Raw genomic sequence first — 26,705 nt, 5'->3', positions numbered from 1 at the left:
CATGCACAGGACACCGCGCATCAAGATTCTGGTAGCTACCAATGCTGTCGGTGATCTGGTGGTGGTCTGCAGTCACAAACACCAAGGTTGCAATTCGGGAGTCAAAATTTACAACGACCGCATTCACCCCTTCAGAACGTTGAGAATCCTGGGAGTGGTGGTCGACTACAATCTGAACTTCCAGCACCATTTCGACGAGGTGAGGAAGAGCTGTGTCACCCGGTTAAACCTCTTGAAAACCATCTCCAAATCTCCCCGGAGTAACAACCGATTGATCCGTTTGCATGTGGCCAAAACCATCAACCGTCCGTCCATCAACGAGACTCCTAAAAACTCTATCACTGATTTACAACAATGCACTACGGATTATCGCTGGCCTACTACCATCAACACCAGCAGCCTCGGTATGCGCTGGAATTGGGGAACTTCCGTTTGACATTTTCCTGGACGCGGCGATAGTCTCCAGAACAGCGAGCTTTCTCGCTAAAACCAGCGGAGGTAAGGAGGCGCACCTGACTGTTTTAACGAACGAAATCTTGCAGTAGGTGACACACTCCAACCTTCCACCAATAACTAAACAGCTTTGGTTTGGAATTAACGACTGTAGGTTGCCGGTGGTCAGAGTGAATTATAAAATCAGGAACAACTTCCGAGCTAAGGTGAGCTCTGTAGGTCTGAAACAAAACTTTGTCGAACTTGTCTCAAGAAAATATTACAATTATGAAATTCACTACACGGACGGTTCCAAACGGATGCAAGGAGTTGGTTTCGGGGTAAATGGTCATAATAACTCTCTTATTTCCAGCAAGAAACTCGTCGACATTTGTCAGGTGTGCTCAGTCGAAGCTGCAACTATCCCGTCAAGCAAATCTAGACACTCATGGATATAAGCTATCAGAAGGTATCTGCCGGATACAGTCCTCATGTGGGTCCCCGGACATAGTGACATGGCAGGCAATGAAGTGGCCAACCATTTTACCGGAATCGGTCACCTTGGACAGCTTTTAACGCGTAAAGTACCGCTAGGCGACATCAGATTATGCATCGCCAACACCATCGAAACTTTCTGGGCTGAAAAATGGTCCGTTGGAGCGACGCTGTTCCTCCGGCGAATCAAAGGCTCCATAACCAGATTCGAAGTCGTCAAAGCGATGAGAGAATCCTATACAGGCTGAGAATCAGCCATTGCAACATGTCCCACAACTTCAAAAGGGGATTCTTTCATCCCCTTTGTGACCTGTGCGAGGTCCGCAATTCGATCGAACACATCGTCTGTATTTGCCCGAAGTACGAGAACCTCCGTAACTTCTACGTGATCAACAGAAGCATTCGTGATGTGCTTGGCGAAGACCCTTCACGAACTGCTGCACTGCTCTGTTTTTTTAAAGCTGCCGAGTTATATTTTAAAATCTAAACAAAAACTTCTGATCAAATCGAAGATCCTTGTTCCTTCCCCTTCGCGATGAGGGGAACAAAATCAGTCTGCATCTTCGAACGGCGCGGATTCCCCAGCAGTAGCATGGGGCCATGGTACTTGTCAAACAACCAGGGAGAAGAAATCAAAAATGTAAATGTGTGGAAACTCTCATGACGAAATTTGTTTTTTGTTTATTGTATCATTGTTATTGCTTGTCCGTATGTACATGCACACATACACACGCGAGTTAATATTCTCGGTCTCATGTTGCTGTTCGAGCTAAAAACTATTCGGAAAATAGAGGATTCTGGTTCACCCTCCTTATAGCTCAGACCTTGTCCCTTCCGACTAACTTTTTTTTTCGATCGATGCAGAACGCTTTGAGTGGAATACGCTTTACTTCAGAACAGATTATCAAAATTGGCTGGATTCATTCTTGGCTTCAAAAGATGAACGCTTCTTTCGCAACGGAATACGTAAATTGCCAGCAAGATGGGAGTACCTGATTTCCTGGTGCTAGCATGGGAGGTGCTAGCGATGGCCAATGCCTTGCATGATATATTGATTCATCGTTCAAATAAATGTGTTTTTCATGCAAAAATCGAACGAATTAAGTTGCAGGCCCAAGAAATATTATTAGCGAGAAACAATATTTCAATTCGCTTAGAGCTGCCAATTCGCGTTGAATTGGACCATCTCTATTTTGGTTTGAATCAATTTGAGCGAAATGATGCGAAATACGGTTGTTTTTTTTTCAAATTACTATGTATGAAAACAGCACGAGTTGTTTTGTTAACCAGAATGAAAAAACTGTGACAAAATGGAATAACTTATTTTCCAATTATTGTCAGATACCGGAGGAACTAACATTGGACTATGCTGAAATAACATCAATACCACCGTTACCTCTTTGGACTTTGCTAGCAGCCGATAAAGAGACGATAGGAATAAATACCCAGCAAAGTGAAGAAGTTATGGTAAATAATATAGAGTTTCATACATTACACATTTCATTTCCTAACCTACAACTTTTTTTAGGATTACAACGAGCTTTTCGAGAGTAACGCAGCTGACGAATCGCTGGATGATTTACTGGAAGAAGAACCAGATACCACGCACCACGTCGACCGAAGATCTTCACTCCCGGAGCAACATTATTTGTCGCATTTTGGCCCAAGACAGGGCCAACTCCTCTCTCGCTTACTGACGCATACCCATTTGCCCGGACTTTCATCCCTCGATCAAATGCATTTGTTGGCGCTGGCTGACACAGTTTCAACCTGTAACGCAGATTTTGCTGAGAAATTTGCCATCGATGCCGCCAAAACAGCAATCGCGAAAGAAAATCTATCCGGTGTACCAAATCCGGAGAATGTTTCAACGGATTCTTTAGACGATTGCGGTTTGAGGTTCCTGTTAGCAATGAAGCATTACAACTATCTGCTGCGCTGTTTACCGATTTCACAGAGGCAATCATTTCAAAAACAAGGAGTTGGAACATCGAACATAGTTTGGGCATTCCATTCAGAAAGTGAGGAAGAATTGCTCAACTTGATCCCGTCATATGCAAAGGGCCAACCGAAATGGCATGTCTTGAAAGAACTCGGTGTTGGCTGGTGGTTAAGAAACAATAGCATTTTAAGGCAGTGCATCGAACGTTTAGCGAAGGCATCGTTCCAAGCGAACCAAGACCCATTGGATGCGGCTTTATACTACATGGCAATGAAAAAGAAATCTTTAGTCTGGGGATTGTACAGATCTAAAAGGGATGAAAAAATGACATCCTTTTTTGCGAATAATTTCAGCGAGGATCGTTGGAGGAAAGCCGCTTTGAAGAATGCATTTGCCTTGCTAGGAAAACAAAGATTTGAACATGCTGTAGCTTTCTTCTTGCTAGCAAACTCTCTCAACGATGCATTGGAGGTTTGTTTGACTAAGTTGCAGGATATTCAGCTAGCACTTGTCATCACCCGTTTGTACGAAGGTGAGCACGACGCAACCCCTCCAAGTTTTAAGAGACTGTTATACGAAGAAATTTTGGGTTGCGATAAGAACGGAGGAAATCAGGATTTGAATCGAGCCCATCCAGATCCATTCTTGCGATCAATGGCACTTTGGATTCTGAAAGATTATGCCGGAAGTCTCAGCACACTTTTGAGCAGCAACGTTGGTACAATGCATCCACTGTACGATGATGAGAATATAGTATCACATACGGAGGGATCACACCACACCAATCCGAACGTGTTCAACTTCTACGTGTATTTGCGCACGCACCCTCTTCTCATACGTCAACATATTGCATCTTCTGCCCAAGACAAAAAACGTGCTCAAGTGGTTTTGGCTGGATTCAGTTATAGTAATGAGATAGCTTCATCAACCAAGCCAAGTTTAGTTACTGATAAGCAAATTCAACTTGAGGATTCTATTACACCACTGGAACGTCAGTTATACTTTACCACAGCGCATGCACACTTCAAAGCAGGTTGTCCTGCTCTAGCATTAGAGGTACTAAGCAAACTTCCTTCGAAAGTAATCGATCAAGACGCAAATAGTCAACTGCAAAGCCCCAATGAAAACAAATCCCATAGTGATTCAATCGCCACAGGAATTCTTGATTGGAGCAAGAATCATGGAGACTCTGGAAAAGAAACCGCAAACTCAATAGATTGGGGTGCTCCTGCCTCGTCAACTAAGCTAGATTGGAATACACCAGCAAGCAACTTTGATTGGGGAGCTCCAGTTTCTTCCCAAAGTTCGAATGGTCCTGATGAGTTCAAAATTGAATGGGATGATGATAACAAAAATGACGAAGACGACGAGTACAGTGACGAAGGAATTCAGCTGAAGAAATCTGAAGAGGACGATAAAAGCGAAATTGTAGAAAATATCGGTTCAAAGAAAAATTTCGATATCATGGCTCAGCAGTTAATATTTATAGCATGTTTGAAGATTCTGATGGAAGAACTATCCACTTTAGCGACCGGATTCGAAGTTGACGGAGGACAATTGCGTTATCAATTGTATGTTTGGTTAGAACGGGAGGTGGAAGCCTTAAAACAGCTGTGTAACTATAGTAGCGGTGACTCGGAAAATGTAGCAATCGAGGACAACAGTAATCTGGACGCAATCGATCGAGAAACTCCAGTTCTTTCAAATAAGTTCTCACACGAGAAGCCAACACTCCATGAAATTCTGATTCAAGAGAAGCAAGACTTTGAAGCTAAAGTTCAGCGAGCTGCCAAACGAAAGCGCTGGCTGAAAGCAAATGAAACTCTTTTGAGAACATTACTAAGCTACTGTTCGTTGCACGGAGCAAGTGGCGGTGGTCTCGCTTCTGTCCGCATGGAATTAGTTTTACTTTTGCAAGAGCTTCAACAGGAAAAAACTCAACAGCAATTGCTAAGCCCGCTTCCATTCCCAACAACTCTTCCACTATTGAGTGCTTGTGTAGCTGGGAATAAAACCGTAATTGCTGATCCTCTTCGCTACCTGCAATCTCATACCCATGATATGCTACAGACTATGGTGGACATGCGTAATCCACCGCACGCACAACGCGCTGCTTTTCCAAGTGGTATATTTGTGTTACGCGATCTGGCCGTTGCTCTGTCTGCTTGTATATACCAATCACTCTGTGATTCAGATACATTCAGTGTGAAGCAATTAACGGTCAGTGAAGGGTATAACAGTCCGGGGATGGAAACTATCGCTAAACTGAATGCTAGTTGTCAAAGCACTCATCTTATGGCGAATGCCACTGCACATCAAAGGCGCAGGAAATATTCCACTGACGAACCACTTTCCGTTAGCACTCCACCTTCTAAGTGGCCAGGTGTAACCAATCTACGCGCGTTGCTGGCCCGTGAGAAAGATGAAGACACTCCACGATTAAATATTCTTTTGTGTGAATCTTTTGTGGCCACCTATATGGCATTGTTTGTGTACGCGTTGACGACATGTGATTGTCACATTTTATACCGTTTAGCGGGACAGAACTTTAGTGATTACACATGGTCTACTCTGTACGGTGGAGGTGTCAAAAAGCTCCTCCGTAAAGCTACGTCGCATGTGCAAGCTGCTCAACAAATGGTGCAAGCACAAATCCAGCAAGAATGTCTGGAGAGTCCGGCGGCTGATGGAAGTGTTTGGGATACGGTCACATCACTAACGAAACAAAGAGTAAAACTTAACATGAAACTACTTGGTCATTTTGCTGGACCACAAGGACCTTCCAATATGAAGGAAGATAAACCAACCTATCGTGAGCAGTTCGTTCCGCCAGAGATGTCGATGGTTTCATATTTCCTCACAAAACCTGTATCGAAAGGTAAGAACTTTGTTTTTGTTTATATTTACTATCTAATTTATTTTGTATAGGGGACATGGACGAAGATGATTACGATTCCGCCGATTCTGCAGTATCTGATTTAGACGAGGACGAAGATGACGAGGATGTATTCAACGATCCATTGAATAATGACCCGAAAGCGCATCAGGTTTCAGCTGCTGTTCGGAAGCATCGTCGTGAAAACACAGAACACTCGAATCCTAATTCCTACTCGTGGTGCATCCTACGACAAGCACTAATCAGAGTTGCTCAAAATCATCTGCAATCATTCATTAATGTAGCAGGAATTGAAATGCAAGGTGAAAAATGAGTAAATTCAATAAGGAAAAGTCTAATATAGCGTATAACTTTATACAGAGTTACCAGTAAGCAGTCCACTGGTCCATGGTATTCTTAGAACTCTATCCGCTTGGCAAGATTTGTTGAAGGAAGAACTAGAAACTCGCGGACCGGCTTCAGTTGACTACATTCCAGGTAGAGAAGAAAACACGATATATTTGATGTTCAATATCCAATCGAAATGATTTCCAGGTTGTTTTGTCGAATCAGAAGCAAAAGGCCCCGCAATTCACAAGTATCGTTCTCTGCTGGAAAAATGTAATACTCCCTTCTCTCCGTGTCTTTCATCCGCTGCACCCGCAAGACGCCTTTGGAATTACCTGGTGCGCATCGAGCTTGTGCAGGACATTTTTATTCGAGCAGTATTTGGTAAAAAGAAACCATCACCGAATTCAAACGACGCAGCCGTCGGATCGGTGACAAATTCAGTCGTTGACTCTGGTACTCCTATTGGAAACGAATCAGCTGCTGGTGTTGGTGCACAAAGCCACCTGCAAAACATTCCAGAACCCGTTAGGATAATCCATAAAGACCAGGAGCAGATCTCAGCGTTTTGTCTCAATCTTGTGAATTCGGGTTTATTAGCATTAGCTACACCACGCGAGGTTCAAGAGATGGATATTTCACTCCTGCTAGAGTCACCGCATTGGATGGAAGACGAATGTGAAATGGACATCATGAATCTGACGAAAGATATCGAAACTTTGCCTTCGAATAACTTCCTAGTAATACAGACAACTACTGATAAGTAAGTATTTCATAGCATACTGTTTGCTGCCAGTACAAACTGTTCAAATTTTAGACACCTTATGAATCCAAGCATAAATGCCGCACAAAATTTCGGAACCCCAGCTAGCCCTCAGCCCGGTATTGCGGGACAATCTGGTCGTGGAGCTTCTGTGGTGAGAATCATGCCTTTGTTTCACTTTGCAGACCGATAGCATGCAATCGGCTATAATTGTTTTACTTACATATAATATATATGACTAATGAATGATTTGTCAACTTTATTGACGAATTCGCAATTCCGCTTCAGTATAAAATGCCATGTGATGAGCAGTGGCGAAATGTATTGCATTCTTCTGGTGCGTGTCTTCTTCAAATCATCCATCTTTGTTCTGATATTGCTTATATAGCAACGACCATCTAATAATGATTAGGGTTCAAGACAGCTGCTAGAAATGCTATGTTTTTTTTCAAAAAAAAGAGCTGCACATATTACAAGCAAAAGATTTCTGTGCATAGTGCATTATGATTTTAACTACAGAAAAGGACCACAAAACATAATGTGGTCCTGTGGCCCAAAGCCCAGTCCTGGTGGTACTCTGGACGAAAACAGCAGTATCAAGATGGTCCTTTTGCGATATAGTGGGGTTAATCACAGGCCTAGCAAGGCGCACCACCAAAACGCCAAGCAACGAACGATACACAAGACAACGACAACGACAACGGACTAACGATTGAAAACTCGGGACGTGAATTTGTCGATCTTTTCGAACTATTGACGAACCGCAAGTTTGACATCGTAGCGCTGCAGGAAGTGTGTTGGAGAGGATCTACAGTACGTACGTTTCGCGATGGTCATAGCATTTACCAGAGCTGAGGAAAACAAACGAGCTAGGTACAGTTTCCATTGTGGTGGGCAATATGCTGAAGCGTGTAATTGGGTGGTGGCCAATGATCCCACGAATAAGTAGATTGAGAATCAAGGGTCGGTACTTCAACATCATTAATGTGTGCAGTCCTCATCTTGCAAGTCCCGGTGATGACAAAGACAAATTCTACGCGCAGCTGGAATGCGAATACGAACGCTGCCCAAAACATGACATCAAGATTATCGGTAGATGTATCATGCTCAGATCGGTAGAGAGGAGAACCTGTAATTGGCGTATATAGCGCAGATCAGCTAACAAATAAAAGCGACGTAAGACTCATCGATTTTGCCACCTCTCAGAATATGACCATACGCAGTACCTTCTTCCAACACAAATTCCTCCACCAGTTCACCTGGAGGTTACCTAATCAAACAGAATCTCAGATCGACCATGTTCTGATAGCTGCTGCTCAGGAAGTTGGGTCCATCAGAACACGAGAAGTATACAAGTTACATACTAACGAAGAGCCCCAACGAAGTTAAGTTCGACGACACGGGGAGCTAATTTTTTTCGGCCTCCCAGAATCCGTGATCAGCAAACGGTACCGGTGCTTGCAAGTCACGAAGCAAGCCATCGAAGATTACAAAACGTTCGGCTGCCGGGTGAACATACTTTGTGTCGAATTCGTACTGCGGAAGCTTCCGGAGGATCAGTTCAAATGCCTCGGACTGAATGCAGAAAACGATGCGGAAGTCAGAAACAGATTGCTGAGCAGAATTGAGGAGCAAAATGACATTACGCTGGAGCAGATTTCCGACAAATGTCCAAAGTACGTAGAATAGAAGGTAGTCTCCTCCCTGCTTTGATCATGTAGTGGTAGGCAAAGAAAAAAAGCAAAAAATTGTAATAAACCATCGATTGAATTCATATAAATTCGAACATTTTTGATTTTTTTTTTAAATTGTAACAAAAGAACTGTCTCAAAATATGTTTCCAGGGGATGAAACAACAGTTAATCATTTTAAAATTAAAAACAGTGAAATTATCGCATCTGTATTATAAAAATAACGCAAGAAAACGATGAACAAATGTGTGGAGAGGTTATATCGAAGCAGTGTCGTTCCCGCAATTTGATAATATGATGAAAGATGAACACTGCTGATTTTTTTGTCTTTCATTGAAGCATCCATCATGAATCATCGCGACGCTTTCATTGGTCTCAGTTTGGAGTGTTCAGCCGTAGTGGGGCCGCTTAAGGGACCAAATTGGCGTTTCTGGAAAACGAAAAAAACATTTTCTCCATCCCGGATCATCTTCCGAAGTGATTGCAAATAAATATTTTGCACTTTCGCAAGAAGTGAATGTATAAATTTGGAATTTCGTGTGAAACCATTGAAACGGAACGTTTTGGAAGATCCAAGAAGCAAATGCATGGAACAGCTGAAAACATCTCCGATTAGTTTATCTCATCACAATTTATATAAAAAAACACACTTACCTCCAGTACGAAGACGTCTTCTTTGCTGATTATAGGTTAAAACAGTATCCCCAAAAGAATCCGGCGAAAAATGAAGCGAACAAACAAATATGTTTCGCGTATCGAACGAGCTGTTGTATTCGAAAAAGTTTAACCATTTCCGTCTCAACAATTTGTTGGTCGGAAAATGGTGGAAAGTTATCCGACTTTCTTCAAAATGTTTCTGCTCCGGCATCGCGGGACGTTGCACTTCGACATATTGCTGGAGTAAACAAACACTGTTCAGTATGAAATCGATAAAAAATCACATCAAACCTTACCTGCAGTGAAAATGCGGTACACTATCGTGATTATCGTCGGCTCGACCAACGATTTGGTCACTTTTTACGATTTTTTGAACTTTTCAAAACAAGAAATATTGCAAAAACTTCCGAACATCGAACAAATTGAGGATTGTTTATTACTATCTTCTTTGTGTGCGCGCTCCGTGTGTATACACAGGTAATATCACTTACCTTCTATTCTACGTACTTTGGATGCGCGCAACAGCATAAACAAAACAATAACAATTGTAATTTCGTCATCGTTCAATGTACACAGTATGTTTTTAGTCCGTGCAGGAAAATAGTTTTAATTTGTTTGTATTTACGTTCGTGCGTGTTTCATTTGTACATTGTGTACACGTGGAACGAAGACGACAGGACGAGTGGTTCGATGATAAGTGTCAGCAAGTGTTACACGAGAAGAAAGCTGCGCGGGAGCTAATACTGCGTCAAGCTACCAATCAAATCGTGGAATAATATAGACAGAAGCGGAGACAGCAAATCCAACTCTTCAGGGAAAAGAAGCGTCACCAGGAAGAGGAGTGCGAAGAACTCGAACAGCTGCACCGCTCTCATTAGACGCGAAAGTTCTACCGGAAACTCATACATGTATCCCGAAAAAGCTTCGTGCCAAGAGCAGAAATTTGTCGGAATAAGGATGGAAGTATCCTGACGTACCACCGTGAAGTTACCGAAAGGTGGAGGGAGCACTTCGATGAACACTTTAATGACGTACATGCAGAGGGCCAAGATATTTCATCGTTATCACGTTGATGCAATAAATAATGAAGATGCACCACCTCAACGATACGTGAAGTTAAGAATCCCATTAAACAGCTTAAATGGTATCGGAGCGGAATTTATCAAGATGGGTCCGGAAAAGTTGGTTAATTGTCTGCATCGACTGATTGTCAGATTTGCGAAACAGAACTGCTACGGGAGGAGTGAAAAGATGATCTTATTTATCCTACCTTCAAGAAAGGCGACAAGTTAGACTGTGAAAACGTGCAATCACCGTCCTGAAGGGCGCCTTCAAAGTGCTTTTCTGAATCATCTTTCGTCGTCTATCGCCACTTATGAACAAAATCGTGGGAGATTATCAGGCCGGCTTCATCGAAGGTCGGTCTATCAAGCAAGTCTTGACCTTCAGAAATGTCGTGAGTATAGACAACGCACCATCTATTCACCGACTTTAAAGCTGCATATGATAAAATAACATGAAAAGAGCTATGGAGAATCATGGACGAAAACAGCTTCCCCGGCAAGTTGACAAGACTGATTAAGGCTACGATGGACAGAATAAAGTGGTGTGTGCGAATATTGATTATCTGATTCATTCGAATTTCGCAGGGGGCTTCGCCAAGGTGATGGTATTTAACATTGCGCTAGAGGGTGTGATAGGACGAATGTCGTTTAACTTACGCGATACGATTTTTAAAAGATCAAAAAATGACAAAGCCGTTCATTCAATACTCCACCTTCACTTGTCTTAAGAAAGACAATCCATTCCCATTCGACGCTCGCTGGCAACGATGTTGCTCTGATGACCACCAAACGAGGATTGGATGAGAGAGAGAAACTCAGTTTCGGCCTAGGAATGCAGAAAAAAATGATATTTAGTGCATCTGCAGAAGCGTTTGAAGCCAGGCAAGACATCGGATCAGTTGGCTATGCTGAAGGGCAGAAACCTATCGTTTCTTAATCCGTCGAAACGAACACGTTCATCGAGAGCAGATTGATCGAAGAAATCTTTGTAGCTGATACTCTTCACACATAGGAAGAGGTAGCGACGAGAACCTTGAATGAGGATCTGAGCTGTGAGAAGAAGTCGGAATGGATGTAAGCTATGCAGGAAGCTTCGGAAGCGAGACAAACCAAATCTTTAAACATTTCGACGTGGAGACGGCTTATCTCTATGGCAAGTTAGAAGAAGAACTGTACATAAAGCAACCTATGGGTTTCATGAAGAAAGGTTCTGGATATCGGGTGCGCAGATTTAGGAGGGGGCATATACGGGTAGAAACAGTCGGCGCGATGCTGCAGTCAGCGGCTATATTCAGCGTTGATTGCCATGAACTTCGTGCAAAGTAGAACAGATCCGTGTCTTTATGCGAAGAATGTCAACGGAAGCTTTATCTATTTGTTGATATCTGTAGATGAAATTTGGGTTGAAAGTGAAAACGAAAATTACATTGACGCTACGTACAGATCACTGAAGAAGGACTTCGAGATGATAGATCTCAGGGATCTGATATTTTTTAGGACTAGTGCAAAAAAAGGAGAAGGAAGAAGGAACTCTAGGAAGCTCGAGTATGAGTTCCTTAGGAATGGGGGTGAGAGGAGGGTAAAAAAAGCAGCGAATCGATGGCAGGTACAGCGTCTCACTCGAAGGATATATCGACACGATCCATCCAGCATCCAGCGTATTCGCCCTTGTGATGAGAAAACAGTGAAAACACAGATAGACGAGGAAAAACGAAAGATACAAAGAGTGAAGCGCTACAAGATTCAACCACGTACAGAAGCCCCTTAGTAGCCCTTCTGTATGTGCAAGATCTGCAATGAGCTTATCTATACTGGGTTGTCGAGCAAATTCATAGCGGATATGACTGCAAGGGTCAGTTAAAGTGTATCAATAATCGCATCAATTAGTCAGCCCAGGATAAATTAATTATCTCCATTGTTATAACAGTCCTTTTCCAACTTGGAATACTTGAAACAATGGCATATCACGCAATGAAGGTTCATGAGTCGACGTTTCAATGTAACTCCTCATTTTTACATTTCTTCTCTCAGATTTTCGGAAAAATGTTTGATTTATTTTTTTATAGATTTTTTAGGAAAAAAATCTTTTCTCATAATGTCTCTATCATATATTGAATGTGATCGTCCTTCAAATCGGTTCGTTTTGAACTAATATATTGTAAATTAATCATTCTATTGTGTTTCATTTAGTTATTTTTTGCTACATTCACTGTTGGAAGACTGCCTATAATAACAGAACGCAACACTCGAATATCGTTGAAACGGTGGAACAATACATCATTCACAAATACGCTTTCATACTCTCTTACCCAGTAAACGCTTCCTTGTTCAAATCGTGTGTTCCAATTGTTAACATATGTGTGGTACATTTCTTGATTTCAATTCAAATCACTGTCATGCCTCATCAGATTAAAGGAGCAACGTTCCCAGGAAGTCAATGTCCACGTTTCTGCAAACTGGTTATTGAACGTTCAAAGCACTTGCTGAAACCGGTACTGTTATTCTCATATACTTGTTGAAATGTTATTAGGTTTATTATTTTGTGTTCCTGAATCATTGTACATACGATAAATATTGTTTGTTTCTTGTTGTTAGTATATATCATCCGTATCCGTACGTTTTCATCGTCATGACTCATGCAATTATCCATAAGTTAGTATTAAGTAGTTTTTTTGAATTTTCTTCAATTCATTCGCAATAATTCTAATTCGTTGTTTTTCCATCCTAATCAAGGTGCTCAAGCATAAGGTCGACAATATCAAACGCATGAGCGCCCATCCACTCATGCCGCTCTATTTGACTGGTGGTCAAGACGGATCAGTTCAAATGTGGGAATGGGGACATCAGCAGGTGGTTTGTACACCACGACCTCCTGGCACGTTTGCAAAGGTCACAAGATGTCGCTTCTCCCAGCATGGTAATAAATTCGGTATAGCAGATGGTGATGGCAACTTGAGTTTATGGCAGGTCGGGCTGGCTAGCCAGAGTAACAGGCCATTCTTCGTGAGTATTTTGTGACAAAATTTCGTACTTCTGCACATGGTATATGTATTTCCGTTTTGCAGACCTATCAATGTCACAACAAAGGGATAACGGACTTTGTGTTCCTCGGCTCGTGTAGTCTGGTTGCAACAGGTAGGATATATTCATTTAGGAGGTTTGAAGAAAAACATTCTATTCTTTGTGATAAAATGATGATCTCTTGAGTTTCTGAATGGCTATTCGAAAGCATTTTTTCTGTTTCGAGGCAATATTTCAAAGATTATCACTTTCTCATGCGTTCATACTGAGTCCTTCAAGATGCAAGAAATTTCTGGTACAAAGCATACGTTCAAGCGCATACATATTAATCTGTGTCAACAGAGCAGTCTACTTTCTAACGTCTTCAGTCCCAGTAGTTGACAACGCGTCTTGTAAGGTAGTAAATTTAAAGCACGCCGTACGAATTTCCTCTGGCTAGACTCAATCCTCAAAATCCAGTTTGCTTCGAATGGGCATCACCCAACTGCGCTAAATTCTAGTACGTATAGAACTAGCGAACAATAGAAAGATCGGAGAAAATGTGAATCACGGAATTCATCAGTTGTTTCGAAAATGAAACCTAACTGTCTGTTTCCGCTGTTTTCGCTAAAGTGCAGTCGGAAGCTGAGTGCACTATCAAGTGTCACCCCAATTTCAGGCATATGGAAGCATGAAGAAACGAAGTCGACCAAATTGGATGCGACGTACTTTTTTTTAGAAAAAAATAATGATAACATTTTGATCTGGAAGTATTGTTCACTTAGTGGTAAACATTTCATCACGATTAATACATGTGTTGAAAAGCAGTCGATAATGAAACGCGAGAAACGTGAGGAAATTCTACATATAGGCGTTGGAACCTCTTTGTGACCAGGAAGAATGATCGCCAATTCCCAAAATCGACTGTGCATACCGTACTCAAACGTTACCGGGGAACATTGCCGTTGAATCGCGCAAAGCAAACCATACGTAGCAGTGATACATATGACCAAAAAATATGAGGGAAGATCATCAGGGCAGTCCGACCTTGATTTGGCGAAATGGTTCACTGCGGGGTATAGTACTGTTCGGTGAATCTAAATCTGAATTTCGGTCGTACCATGCCAGCAAATAATTCCAACAGGGCGCTGAAACAGAATCTTGTTGTCAGAAACCGTGCGAGGAAACTGTACAATCAAGTTCTGACAAATTTCGATAAATCTCGGGTCAAAAATATTGCCTTGCTAACGTAACGGGGATACTTTCGATCAGTCTTCAGAATGCAATTCGATGCTGATGCGCAACAAGATTTTTGTACCCAGTTGAGCTCCCACTCCGTGTGCACACATGCGCTCTGGCGAATGAGCACGCAGATGAAATGTTTGGTTGTCAGTGCCGTTCTTAAGCCCAGTTTTAAGCTGAGTTGTACACTGAAATTTACGCCGTGCTTGCGCCGTATTTCTATACTGCGCGCTTGAATCTGGATTGCTCTCTCTGTAGAGATATTTTTCTTCACACAAGCGTATACGGTTCAAATGGGGGCGCGCTGTTGTTTTTAAGCTTTGCTTAGAACGAACGAAGACAAAGCGGGCGCTAGAACTTGATGTGTATGTGTGCCACCAATGGAATCCCACCAATGGAATCGTTAAGCTGCATAGAATCCATGACTATTTGCATTGCGCTTCTTTTTCGAGCGTGGGCAGCGAGGATGGCAATGATGTGATTTCGGTTGGATAGAGTGGATGGGGGGATGTGGTTTCGGATGGAATGCTGTTTGCTGCCGGGGGCGCGGAATCGTTCTTCTTGTTTTATTATTTTATTATTTTTAATGTAGATTTTTTATGTTTGTTTTATTTTATCATTATTTAAGCACTTTTAGCGTAGATTTTCGTCGCGACGGAAAATAAGTGAAGATGAAAAAATCGATTATTAAATTAATAAATTCACGAAGCTATGAATTTATGAATTCATAATTTGAATTTATTATTTTATAACTGTCATTCCCAGTCAGTCAGCACTTTCCTACCGAAAAGCTTAACGTGTTAAATAAAATTGTGGCTTTGGATGTGAAATTGTAAGCTAATTAATAATTTAAAAAAATTAGAACTTTATTGTTAACGACTGGGAAAGTATAGTGAAGATTGAAAAACCGGCTAATGAACTTCAACCGTCTGCATCTGCTGAAAAGCCGAGATGCGAAATTAGTTCCCCGAAAGCTGATGAAATGTACGACTATCTAACTGAGCTATTCTGAGGAAGTTCGGAGGACACCTCATCAACTATTATATCCACATTCCAACAACAGCTTCGCCATCTCAACATCAAAAATACTGGCACTAATTCTTTCGGATTTGAGGACAGGATTGTCAGAAGAAGCTTTTCAGGATACATTTTTGATCAAACTCAACAATGATATATTCGAGAACATCATATCCCGATTATGTATGATTGGAAAACCGCAATTACTGATAGGCATGACACTTAAGAAGAAAATTTCATTTGTTTTTTTTATCTTCGCTTGTTTTACGTCGGCATATTTCCGCCACTTTAGTGCCAATCACCGACATCAGGGAGGCGACTCCACCTGTTCCTACCTATCAGACTCAACAACTCATGAGCCGGGCCAACTTCTTTTACTTTACGCCAGCTGGGATTGAACCCAGGCCGATCGGATTGTGAGGCTGTTACGCTAACCACACAACCACTGGCGCCGTCAATTTCATTTGTTGTCAAACCACAAATAAACAGATAGGACTACCATTTGTTCTGTGTTCTTTTATTATTTTCCTATTCGTTCATGATTCATAGCAGTGCCATTTTGGAACAATTAATAATATAATTGATAATAAAAAAATAGAATAATTTGCACTAAAGAAAGTAACGTTCAAAACGCACTAGTTTTCGAACCTATGAAAAAAATGGAGGTAAACTCTTCGCACGTATAAGGAGCGCATTCTTAGCGACAACTTTTCAAAATTTCCACATTTTCCAAGATTGCTGAAGCCGCTAATTGAAAGCCTTGAATGCAATTAAGCAACTGGATTTCGGGATTTAAGAATTTTTGCATTTATTCGATTACTGTGAAACCGCCACTAACGAGCATCTCACACGTTCCATGTTCACCAGAAAAAAAGGAATTCCTCAATTCAAAATGAGAGATATTTGATGAGGGCTTCAAACGAAAGCGACAAAAGAAGTTTGATATTCCTCTAGGAAACAGCATCACGGCTGAAGACATCGTCGACGGCAGAATTAATAAAAAAAATCAAATATAATAATTTTCATCGCACTTCTAAGGGGATTGACACTATTTTCGTAACTGAAATAATTATTCAAAAGACTTACGTGTTATCAAATTATCCTCAACTTATTGAAAAATTGATTTCTAAACATAATTCTCAAAAGAAAACGGGCCTGATTCTCGAATAAACTTCACAGTGGAAACGAAATAAACGGCACGCCATTGAACTACGTTTTACGAGTTAGTGAAGTGTCGAAGATAATAATGAGTTTTCAGGCAGAATGAGCACTTTTCAAATAAAAAATTATTAATGAAAATTAACTTCTTCGTATCAAACTGGTATTTAATGTGAATGGAAAACTTTTTTTTCTTCATGTGATATAATAATCTCATACAAAAATTTCATCTGAAGATAATTTGATATTATAATGATAAGTTTAGTGGGAAACTAATCTCGTATCCAGATGTCGACACCGTACCGTTGTCATCGCGAATACGTTCCATTCCGTATCATAGCTCGAAATTCGGATGTCTGATTAAAAACTGATGCATGAGAAAATTGTTGGAAAATCGACGCACTGTTTAGTAAAAATAATATTTTAAATACAGGGAAACTTCGATATAACGTACCCTCGTTATAACGTACCCTCGATATAACGTCACTCGATATAACGTACATTTTACCTTGATATAACGTACACATTTCCAAAGTGTAAAGGAAAAGTTTTTTCAATATTTTTTTTCTGATAAAACAATGAATTACCTGTATTGTGATGCTAAAACAAGTTTTGTACCTTCAATAAATCCCGAAATACAGCTGGTTTTGTGATTCCGGATTCTAAATGAATCAATCTTTAATCAACAGTACGAAGGAAACATCATGAGAAAGGCTGGCTTCGTCTTCTGATTGAAGTTATTCATTAACTTTACTAAAACAGCAACACAATAATGTATTATAGACTACGTTTGTGAGTATGAGTACTTTATTATGCTTCGATATAACGTACAATTCGATACAACGTACATTTTTGAAAGTGAAATGTACGTTATATCGAAGTTTACCTGTAGATCGTTTAATTAATTTTATTCAAAAATTTAAATAATTATTTAAAATGTTTATAACTCAAAACATGGTCCCTTCGATATTTTCTAAAACATTTCTATTTAAAAAAAATTTCAATTTAACAAAGTTTAACGTATAGTGATGCCATGTCCAACTCACCAAAATGGAAATATGAATTTTTAAAAATTTATGGAATTTCAATACTTTGCAAAATCTTAACCGTTTAGGAAAAGTAATGAAAAAAAATAAAATCAACATGCGATTTTACATCAAAAACTATGTATAACATTTTATCCTAGGTTCTATCCTAACAGTTCTCGAAATATAATAGCTATATAACTTTTCGTCATACGACATGGAAAGAACGAAGATTTCGAATGTGTTTTCCTCGTCCATTTTTTTACCAAGCCGCTTCATAGAATTGTTGCGTCGCCCCGGCACATTTGCTCGGGGAAGATAATTTTGTCTCAGTCGGCTGCGGCCTCGTCATAACTTCTCCATTGCGTGAGGAAGTGTTTTGTGCTGCGCGTTATAGAAGTTGCGCTGGGCGAGGATGAAGAAATCGTTGCCCGTCGTTGCTGTGCTTTTTATTGCTGTGAGGATGACTTGTCTGCACTGCTTGCGGTAGGGAAACAGAGCATCATTGATGATAATTTCGAAAACATTCAAACAGGTGCAAAGTAATGTGATTCCTCGGTAGTTTGCTATGTTCAGTTTTTCTTCTCACGTACTGGGAACATTACTGACTGCTTTCTTAGCGAAAGAAACGTACTCTGCTGTAGAGAGTTGTCGAATGAAACCGATAAAGGTTAGCCAAGACTTGAGGCACATTTTTTTGCCTCAGATTGGTCTCTGTGCAGCCCTCCACGCTGGCACACAATCAGCGATAAGTCAGGATACCAGTAAACTTGGCAACGACTGTACTCATGTTCTCGATATACTCCAGAATTTCCCAGTCAACCTGAAATATTGCTTGATACACTCTGTCCAACTTCTATAAGACCACCCTGATTATATTTCATTGCAACACAAACCGTTAGAATTTCAACAAGATACATTCATACATTGTTGAATGCTTAGAATAAAGTATATTTAATGTCAATTTCGTTCAAAACAGTTGTTTGTTCATTTATTGTGTTTAAATATGATAATTTTAGCAGTCCAGTTTCTATAAGACCATTTCAAAATAGCGACTTTGAACTCTTTGAGCTTTGAGTGAGCCGATCAGTCCAAAACATTAGGTTTTTGGTCCTTAATCCATTGCTTAGTTTCCTTGTTGATATGAGTAGTAGCATTATTTCGCTGGAATGTGATTTTTTGTGACGATATCCGCGCAAAAACGCCAGGAGAGAGGATTCCAGAACATGAATGATATGAAAGCTGTTTTGAGCTTTCCGGTTGCACAGAATCCCGCCCAAACCATGAACGAGCCTCTACCAAAATTCCTGTCTGAAAAATACTGTTCCTTCCTCCGTAAATCACACCAGTACCCATTGAAACCATCAAGACCATCCTAATTGAACTTTTATTCATCAGTGAAGACTATACATATACTATACCTATACATTCGTAAACTTTTCGTATGTATACTATACCTATACATTCGTAAACTTTTCGCAAAATGTATTCTTTTGGAAACATTCTTTGTCACAACATACCATGTCCCACTGTCGGTTCATGTGAGCTTTGGCAAAACTCAGACATCTTCCGATGTGAGATGGTGTAAGATGAGGAGTTTTAACCTTTTGTAACTGGTCTTATAGAAACTTTACACTTTGAAAATACAAAACCTTTGGTTTACGCTCAACGGTTGCACACACACATATGAAAATCATGCAGTGTATGGTAGTCACCAATACCAACACACTAGAATATAAGTTGAAGCATTGTTTATTTATAATGGCACAAAGTAGCAAGATCATCACCTGGTCTTATAGAAGTTGAACAGAGTGTATAATGTAGCCTAGTCAAATTTCTGGAAATTGAGACAACTCAGCTCTGGTATATCTTCCAATTCAATTGGCGACGGTAGAATGATGTCAACTTCAAGGGCTGGATTATCGGTGTGGAGAGAGATTCCTGTTGAGCACTGGATTGATCTAACGATCCATGGAAACAGAAGCCATCGAGTAAAGCCAAGGAAGAAAACGAAAGACGCGATCGGGAGTAATCAATAGAAAGAGAAGCGTTCGGCGGAGTATTCTACATTATAGCAAATATATATATATATATATATTTGCTATAATGCTTCTTCGTAATGCTTTCGCATGTATCACAAAAATAATTAGTTTGGCGTCTCTCGTCTTCTATCTTTCTGTTTGAACATACAGAACAATATTTTGCCGCAATACACAGGGTTTTCCATTAATCCTTTCGTCAAGCATGAGAGACGAGTGAACTCTCAGAGTTGAAAGTCTCTTTAATTCAAAACCTAACCTAACCTCCTCAAGCATGGATGACAACTTTTGTTTATACTGAATACCGTTATTTATTATTCATATCAACACGGTTTGATTCGTGAATAAATTCCCAAGACCTGAGTTCCAAGAATTCGTTTGGAAAAAGTGTGAACTGCTACAATGCTGCATAAATTATGATATAAGTAAACTTCTTTGCTATGGTTGCTGAGAGCAGACAAACGACCGCAAGAGAGCCGATACAAATTTTCTGAGAAAATCTCAGATAATAAGATGTTTTAAGATCAAAAACATAGATTTTATTATGGCAACCCTGATCGGGACACTCATTTTCCAGACTGAACAACAATCTGGCTATTTATCAACAGTTCGTCATATACTCTGGTTATTATTCGGTAACAGGTTCACCTCTCCCATACCTTACGACTGTAAGTAAGGTCTTTCGGCCCAAATAAAAATACGAACTCGAATACTACTCTCAGTCTAGTCCGGTTCATATATATTATTACTAGTAATCATGATTGGATAAAGCCATTAATACATGAACCTGTCTGTATATTCTACGTCTCATTTTTCTACAGTAAGAACAACTAAAAACGAAAGATAGCAAAATTTTGTAAAAAATACGAACTAAAAGGAAAAAAAAATCAGGATCGCCCAGAAGGTCGCGTCAGACAGTGGAAAGAACAAAAAACTAATCCACTTCGTTAACAAAAAGAGAGAACTATGTGAATGAATTAGACGATGGTAGCGTAGTGCGGGGCAAAGGTGCGCACGGGGCAAATGTGCGCATTGGCTTTTTCGAAGCAAACGAGCATAAAATTTCGACAACAGTGTATTCGTTTGATACACTATTACACCAGCAGCTCAAACATATAAACAGGATATATTTCATGAAAGTGACAAAAAGCTATGAGGTAAAAAGAGTTTTGCGATGTTTTGATCAATTTTTTTCAGTTTTGGAGATGACGATTAACTTGCCTAAAATAACTGGAAAGTTCGAAACTACACTGACAAAGAAAACCTTCATTCTATAGTAGATGATAGTGCGTATTTGTTTTTGTGAACAAGTTCAAAGGCTTTTTTTAAAAAATTCGATTAGTTCAAAAATTGCTTGATGAGCAAAGGTGCGCAGTGGCTGTGAGGTAAAAGTTCGCACTACCGTTTTGTATTAAAAAAAATTTTAAAATGTTTTCAACAAAATGTTTAACGGGACCCACAAGAAGGAAACTGATTTGAAGAAATACACTCCAGAAATGCTCAAATAACCCGACAGAGGCTTCGGGAGGGAGTCTCGAAGCGTCGGATTGCGGCAGACCTCGGTATTTCTGTATCAGCTCTTAGGAAGAGGCTCATCAGTAAGTGATTTATGATTTGAATCTTCTTTTATTGACATTTCTACTTCTGCTGGTGTGTGCCAGCGAGCACCTAGGGCGATTCAGACAAGTATTTACGAGTGAGCAGTCTGAGGATCTGGCGGACTACTGCAGACCAATGGACAATGCTTTCTATGGTATGACTCTCAAAAATTTACGTCGTCTGGCGTTTGATTTTGCGGAAGACAACAACCTTCAGCACGAATTCAACCAAGTTGCAAAACTGGCAGGAAGAGATTGGAATTCTAGCTTCATGTGGAACCATCTTCTGTCTCTTCGAATCCCACAACAGCGCAACGAAGCAACAGCGCTCCGAGGGAAAGCGTCGAAATCCTCAGAACCGAAATCCAAGATGAAGAAGAAAAATAAACAATCGCTTAAAAATAATTCAAAATGAATCTCAAATGAAAAATGTTTTTATTTTCACCGTGCATTCAATTCAATAACGGTTATGTTTCATTTATGAAATAATAAATATTGTTTTTTTTTTTTCAACAATGAGTTTCAAATAAATCAAGTGAAGGTAACTATGTATTTATAAACTTGATCTATATTAATAAAAATGATTTGGTGTCCGTTCCTCACAATTTAACTCAAAAACGGAGCAAAGAATTTAAACAGTCAGTATCAGGGTTGATGCATCTTACGGTGGGTTTAGACTAGTGATATATTCATGTGAAGAAATATGATGAGATTTATAGAAATCGCATCAACCGTTTACACTAGTGCGAACTTATATAATGAATATATTCATATTTTCGGTGAATTTATTCACCTGAAGTAGAACTGCATCCAACTTTAGTGATTTCTCGCCAGTGAGAAATTCACAAGCGTTTACATATGCCTGAATTTATTCTAATCATAGTGGTTATATATAGCTCGAAGAAGTGTATCATATATATTCTGACCCGTTTACATCTATTTCCGAGTGAATATATCCATCTATAGCTATAGATCTCTCTAATGTAAACCCGCCATTAGTCTGCATCAGGTTTATATGTCAAAAATAAATTATATACCGCGAGTATAGATTATGTACATAAAAATAATTTCTGTGAGAACTTGAGTGTTCGAAATGGTTGATATCAATATATCAATTGTGGGTGGGACGATTTCACTGGGTCAGCTAGTTTGTTAATTCTGTTTCGAAAGTTGGACATTTTCAAATATCTTATATTGTCAGTCTCCTCCCTCCCAAAAATTTCAACGTGGTATGTTCGACCATAACACCCACTTATCTCCACTCATAAAACATCATACAGCACCTCCCTCCTCCCCACTATATGGTGCCTGCACACTCTGGTATTGATAAAGCATTTATTTTTGTTACAAGTTACCTCAGAAGTACGATTCAATAAGTGCGCACTTTTGCCCCGTAGAGTGCGCACCTTTGCCCCCACTATGTGGCAAAAGTACGCATTTGCCATTTTGTATTCAAAAAGGTTTTTGTCTAACTAATCCTAACCGTACTACTCTATAGATTTTCGCAGAATAGTAACATCTTTATAATTTTCAATGAAAAAAAATATATTTCGCTTGGAATAGCAATACCGAAACAAAGAAATCCATCATGTTCGTATTACAAATTTATCTTGTTATCTTACTCATATACTATTCCATCTTCAGCTGGCCATAGCTCCGAAAGTAAGAATGTTGCCATATGGGACACCCTTCTGCCTCAGAAAAAAGCACTTGTGGCGGGTGAGTTTACTAATATTCAGTTTGTTTCATTTTGTGTTGCTGATTTTTTTAAAATTATTTTTATATACAGCTTTCACATGTCATGATCAAGGATCATCTAGTCTTGCCTATGCACCCCAACACCAACTCCTAATATCTGCTGGCAAAAAAGGCGATGTGTGTATATTTGATGTTCGCCAGCGTGTACTTAGACATCGTTTTCAGGTATACTATTGATTATATTTACCCTATGTAATTGTAACGGTTTTGTTTGCGCTTTTTTGTGGTATTCACGATCGCTGATAGTTGGTGCTTTACTATATTTTGACTTAGAAGTTTATTTAATTCTTGACTGTTTGAACTTTTAGGCTCATGAAAATCCTATCAAATGTATATCAATTGACCCTCACGAGGAACACTTTGTAACAGGTTCGGCCGATGGAGATATCAAGGTATGCCGAAACATCGAACATATTAGTTCACCCACAATCAAATGGTTTAAAAAATATTCCAGATCTGGGGTTTAACCGTCCACACACTTCTGTACAGCTTTATGGGCGAACATGCGCGCAGCAGCTTCTTCAAACACATTGGCCAAGGCGTAACGCAACTGCAGATTGACCAAGGCGGACGGCTGTTTTCTTGTGGTGCTGATGGTTCTATGAAAGTTCGGCAACTTCCAGATCGGGAGTCGATTGTTCATTCGCTGTATTGAAGTCCAGACTCTGTTATCATTGAAGGTATAAGAAGATCAATATTATTTCCAATTCTGCGATATAGTTTACGAGTAACAATATATTCTATTCAAAGATAAAAAAAAGTCTTACATAGCTCTTTTGTAACTGTTATCGCAAGTTGATTAATAATGGCAATAACAACATACACGCAACTATTGCAAATTTAAATAATAGTTAAAAATACTTCCAGAAGTCTTTAATATCTAATTATTATGGAGCTTCTATACACACAAACAAAATACATATACACACTTACAACATACACTGTTAGGACTCACGTCTACTATACTACTCTAAACAAATACACCATCATTCGAACCTAAGTAAGATACCAATTCAAATCAGAGAAACTATTCTTATTGCTGACAATACCCATGTTCTGATGTATTCCTCTAAAATTTAAAGAAAATACCAAAAAGATATATTGAAACATAATACTATACACAAAAACGAATTAAACTGTAGAATAGTCAGATGTATATGGAAAATATTAATTCAGGCAGAATGTAATAATCAAATAATAATTATACATCAAATTATATTTCATGAATAGGTCAATGTTCTCAAAGACGAATGAATAATAATTTTAAAAGGATATTAATATTAAAATGTTATCGCCTATCAATGTTGTGTTATCCTTCGCTTGGAAATATTTGTATTATGAAATAATAGTTCTAGTAGTCCGTATTATTTCCTTCAACGGTAATATATTTGTTTGCTATAAACCGCTTACATTTGCTTGCACACTTCTGTATACATAGAACGATCGTGAACATGGAAGATGAAAAGTAGATCTAGTTGACGATAGTTCCGCTGTTCTATCGTAATGTTATACACCCTACTCCTGAAATCCGAAAGAAAAAGGGAAGGATGTAATAAAAACTGTTACGTGAAGAATCCACCTATTTACAATACAACTAACGATTAATGTAACATTACCAAGAGCATTATTTAGGAAAATAAATAAATCATTAGAAATTGTACAGTACGTAGGAAAAGTAGCGAAAGTTGCATATGGAGGAAGCGAACATTGCACATAGCAAAGTTTTATTTATTTATGAATAAATGTTCATCGTTTATATGACTGTTGTTATTACCGCAGCCTATTATCACTAAAGATGTGCCATCCGCTCATGATCTGTTCATCTTACTCGCTTAAACATAGTGAGCGGATTCGGATCGGCTCGCAATAAAAAAAACCTAGCTCTTCTGCTCACATCGGAGCTGCTGAGCTGATTTTTATGTTTTCACTTAGGTCACTACTTTAATTCGGATTTGGAAATAATAATAAATATACGTCCGGTAGCTTTGATTTCACAGAATTTCACGTTTATTCTTTTTCATTTCAAAAGTCTATTTCCTCGATCGTCCGTATAACGGAAAGATTTATTCATTTTACCGAACATTATTATTTTTATTGTACACTACACTGATGAGTTGTTGAGCTGTGGAGGTGCAGAGTTCCAGAGAGTGAGAGTTGTGGGATGCGATAGAACTATCTGTCTCCCGTTCTTCGTGATATGACGTCAGTTTGTTTTCATTTGTCCCTCTCCGTTCTTAAACTATAGCGGAAGTGCCGGATAGAAAAGGATTTTAATTTAAAGATATTAAATCGCTCGTTTTTTAATTATATTTTCCATACAAGATAAAAATCATTATTATATCAATAACATGACTGTTGAAAAACATGAATTTATTTCCCCGTGCTGAATAAAAACAATTAAAAAATCACCAGGAATTAATGCTGATGATTGATTGTTAATGAATTGATAATGGTAATGGGCTTCTATGCAGAACTGACTGACTTTTAGAATGAAATAAATACTACTATCTTTTTTTTATTAATCCGTTTATTTTTACAGGCTCTGTTACATAAGTTTAAAGGAGCCATACTCCTGACTATAGTTCTACTAGCATATATTAACATGTTTCCCTAATTCTACGGTTAATAAAATAGGAAACCGATTACTCGCGGTCGACTCGAGTTTAGAAGGGTGACACATTTTCATTAGGAAAAGGATGGGATGTAAGGAGATGTGTTAACACTCACACTTACATTCACATTCACATTCACATTCTCATTCACACTGACACTTCACACTCAATTCTTAAAACTATCCTTACATCTAATATGTATTTACAATTTAACTTATTCTAATGTTAGTAGGATGGGAGCCGATAGCTCGTGAAGGACAAAAAGGAGGGGAAAAGGATGTATGAACACTCACACTCGAAGATCGATAGCTTTAAGGAAAACATATATTTGGGACATGTAATCAAGGTCTAACCGAGCCAACACATCTCTCACCGGCACATTGAGCTGCTTTCCTCGAGCCCGAAGGGAGTTTCCTAAATTCGATCTGGCGACAAGATATAACTCGCACGACCGAACAACGTGTTCGATGTCGTGGTAACCGTGGCCACAAACGCAGAGATTGCTGTTGGCAAGATTAAAACGAAAAAGTAGCCCGTCTAACGAACAGTGATTAGACATGAGTCGGGAGAAGGTACGAATAAAGTCCCGACTCAAGTCCAGACTTTTGAACCACGGCTTGAGGCTAACCTTAGGGATAATTGAGTGAAACCACCGGCCCAATTCATCTTCGTTCCATCTGCGTTGCCAGTTAGCGATGGTATTTTTACGGACTAAAGAATAAAATTCATTGAAGGCGATTTGACGCTGATAAATGTCGCCTTCAATCGCACCCACCTTTGCTAATGAGTCAGCCCTCTCATTACCCGGAATCGAGCAATGTGAAGGGACCTAGACAAAGGTGATGACATAACAGCGTCTGGATAAGGCACTCAAAATTTCTCGTATTCTCTCAAGGAAGTACGGCGGGTGCTTTTCCGGCCTCACTGAACGGATAGCTTCGACAGAGCTAAGACTATCCGTTACAATGTAATAGTGTTCAACAGGTCGT

General features: G+C 39.5%; 1 protein-coding gene across 3 annotated transcripts in view; it reads left to right on the top strand.

Moving 5' to 3' along the window:
- The window catches only part of LOC129771809 (dmX-like protein 2), a 53,936-nt gene extending 29,076 nt beyond the window's left edge, over positions 1 to 24,860 (top strand). For 2 of the 3 annotated variants that reach the window (XM_055775857.1, XM_055775855.1), the window contains 13 exons: positions 2,269 to 2,394; positions 2,456 to 5,747; positions 5,798 to 6,067; positions 6,126 to 6,242; positions 6,300 to 6,855; positions 6,910 to 7,009; positions 12,676 to 12,759; positions 13,001 to 13,270; positions 13,333 to 13,402; positions 22,991 to 23,065; positions 23,136 to 23,269; positions 23,413 to 23,496; positions 23,559 to 24,860. In XM_055775857.1, coding sequence (XP_055631832.1) covers positions 2,269 to 2,394; positions 2,456 to 5,747; positions 5,798 to 6,067; positions 6,126 to 6,242; positions 6,300 to 6,855; positions 6,910 to 7,009; positions 12,676 to 12,759; positions 13,001 to 13,270; positions 13,333 to 13,402; positions 22,991 to 23,065; positions 23,136 to 23,269; positions 23,413 to 23,496; positions 23,559 to 23,759 — 5,379 coding nt within the window. In that variant the 3' untranslated portion in view covers positions 23,760 to 24,860. The remainder of the gene's footprint in view (positions 1 to 2,268; positions 2,395 to 2,455; positions 5,748 to 5,797; positions 6,068 to 6,125; positions 6,243 to 6,299; positions 6,856 to 6,909; positions 7,010 to 12,675; positions 12,760 to 13,000; positions 13,271 to 13,332; positions 13,403 to 22,990; positions 23,066 to 23,135; positions 23,270 to 23,412; positions 23,497 to 23,558) is intronic. The other variant, XM_055775856.1, reaches the window with a different exon arrangement.
- Positions 24,861 to 26,705: the final 1,845 nt, after the last annotated feature.

Source organism: Toxorhynchites rutilus, chromosome 2 (assembly GCF_029784135.1).
Source record: "Toxorhynchites rutilus septentrionalis strain SRP chromosome 2, ASM2978413v1, whole genome shotgun sequence".
Classification (NCBI taxonomy): domain Eukaryota; kingdom Metazoa; phylum Arthropoda; class Insecta; order Diptera; family Culicidae; genus Toxorhynchites; species Toxorhynchites rutilus.
The sequence above is the reverse complement of the archived record's forward strand: the minus strand, read 5'-3'. Positions and strand labels throughout refer to the sequence as shown.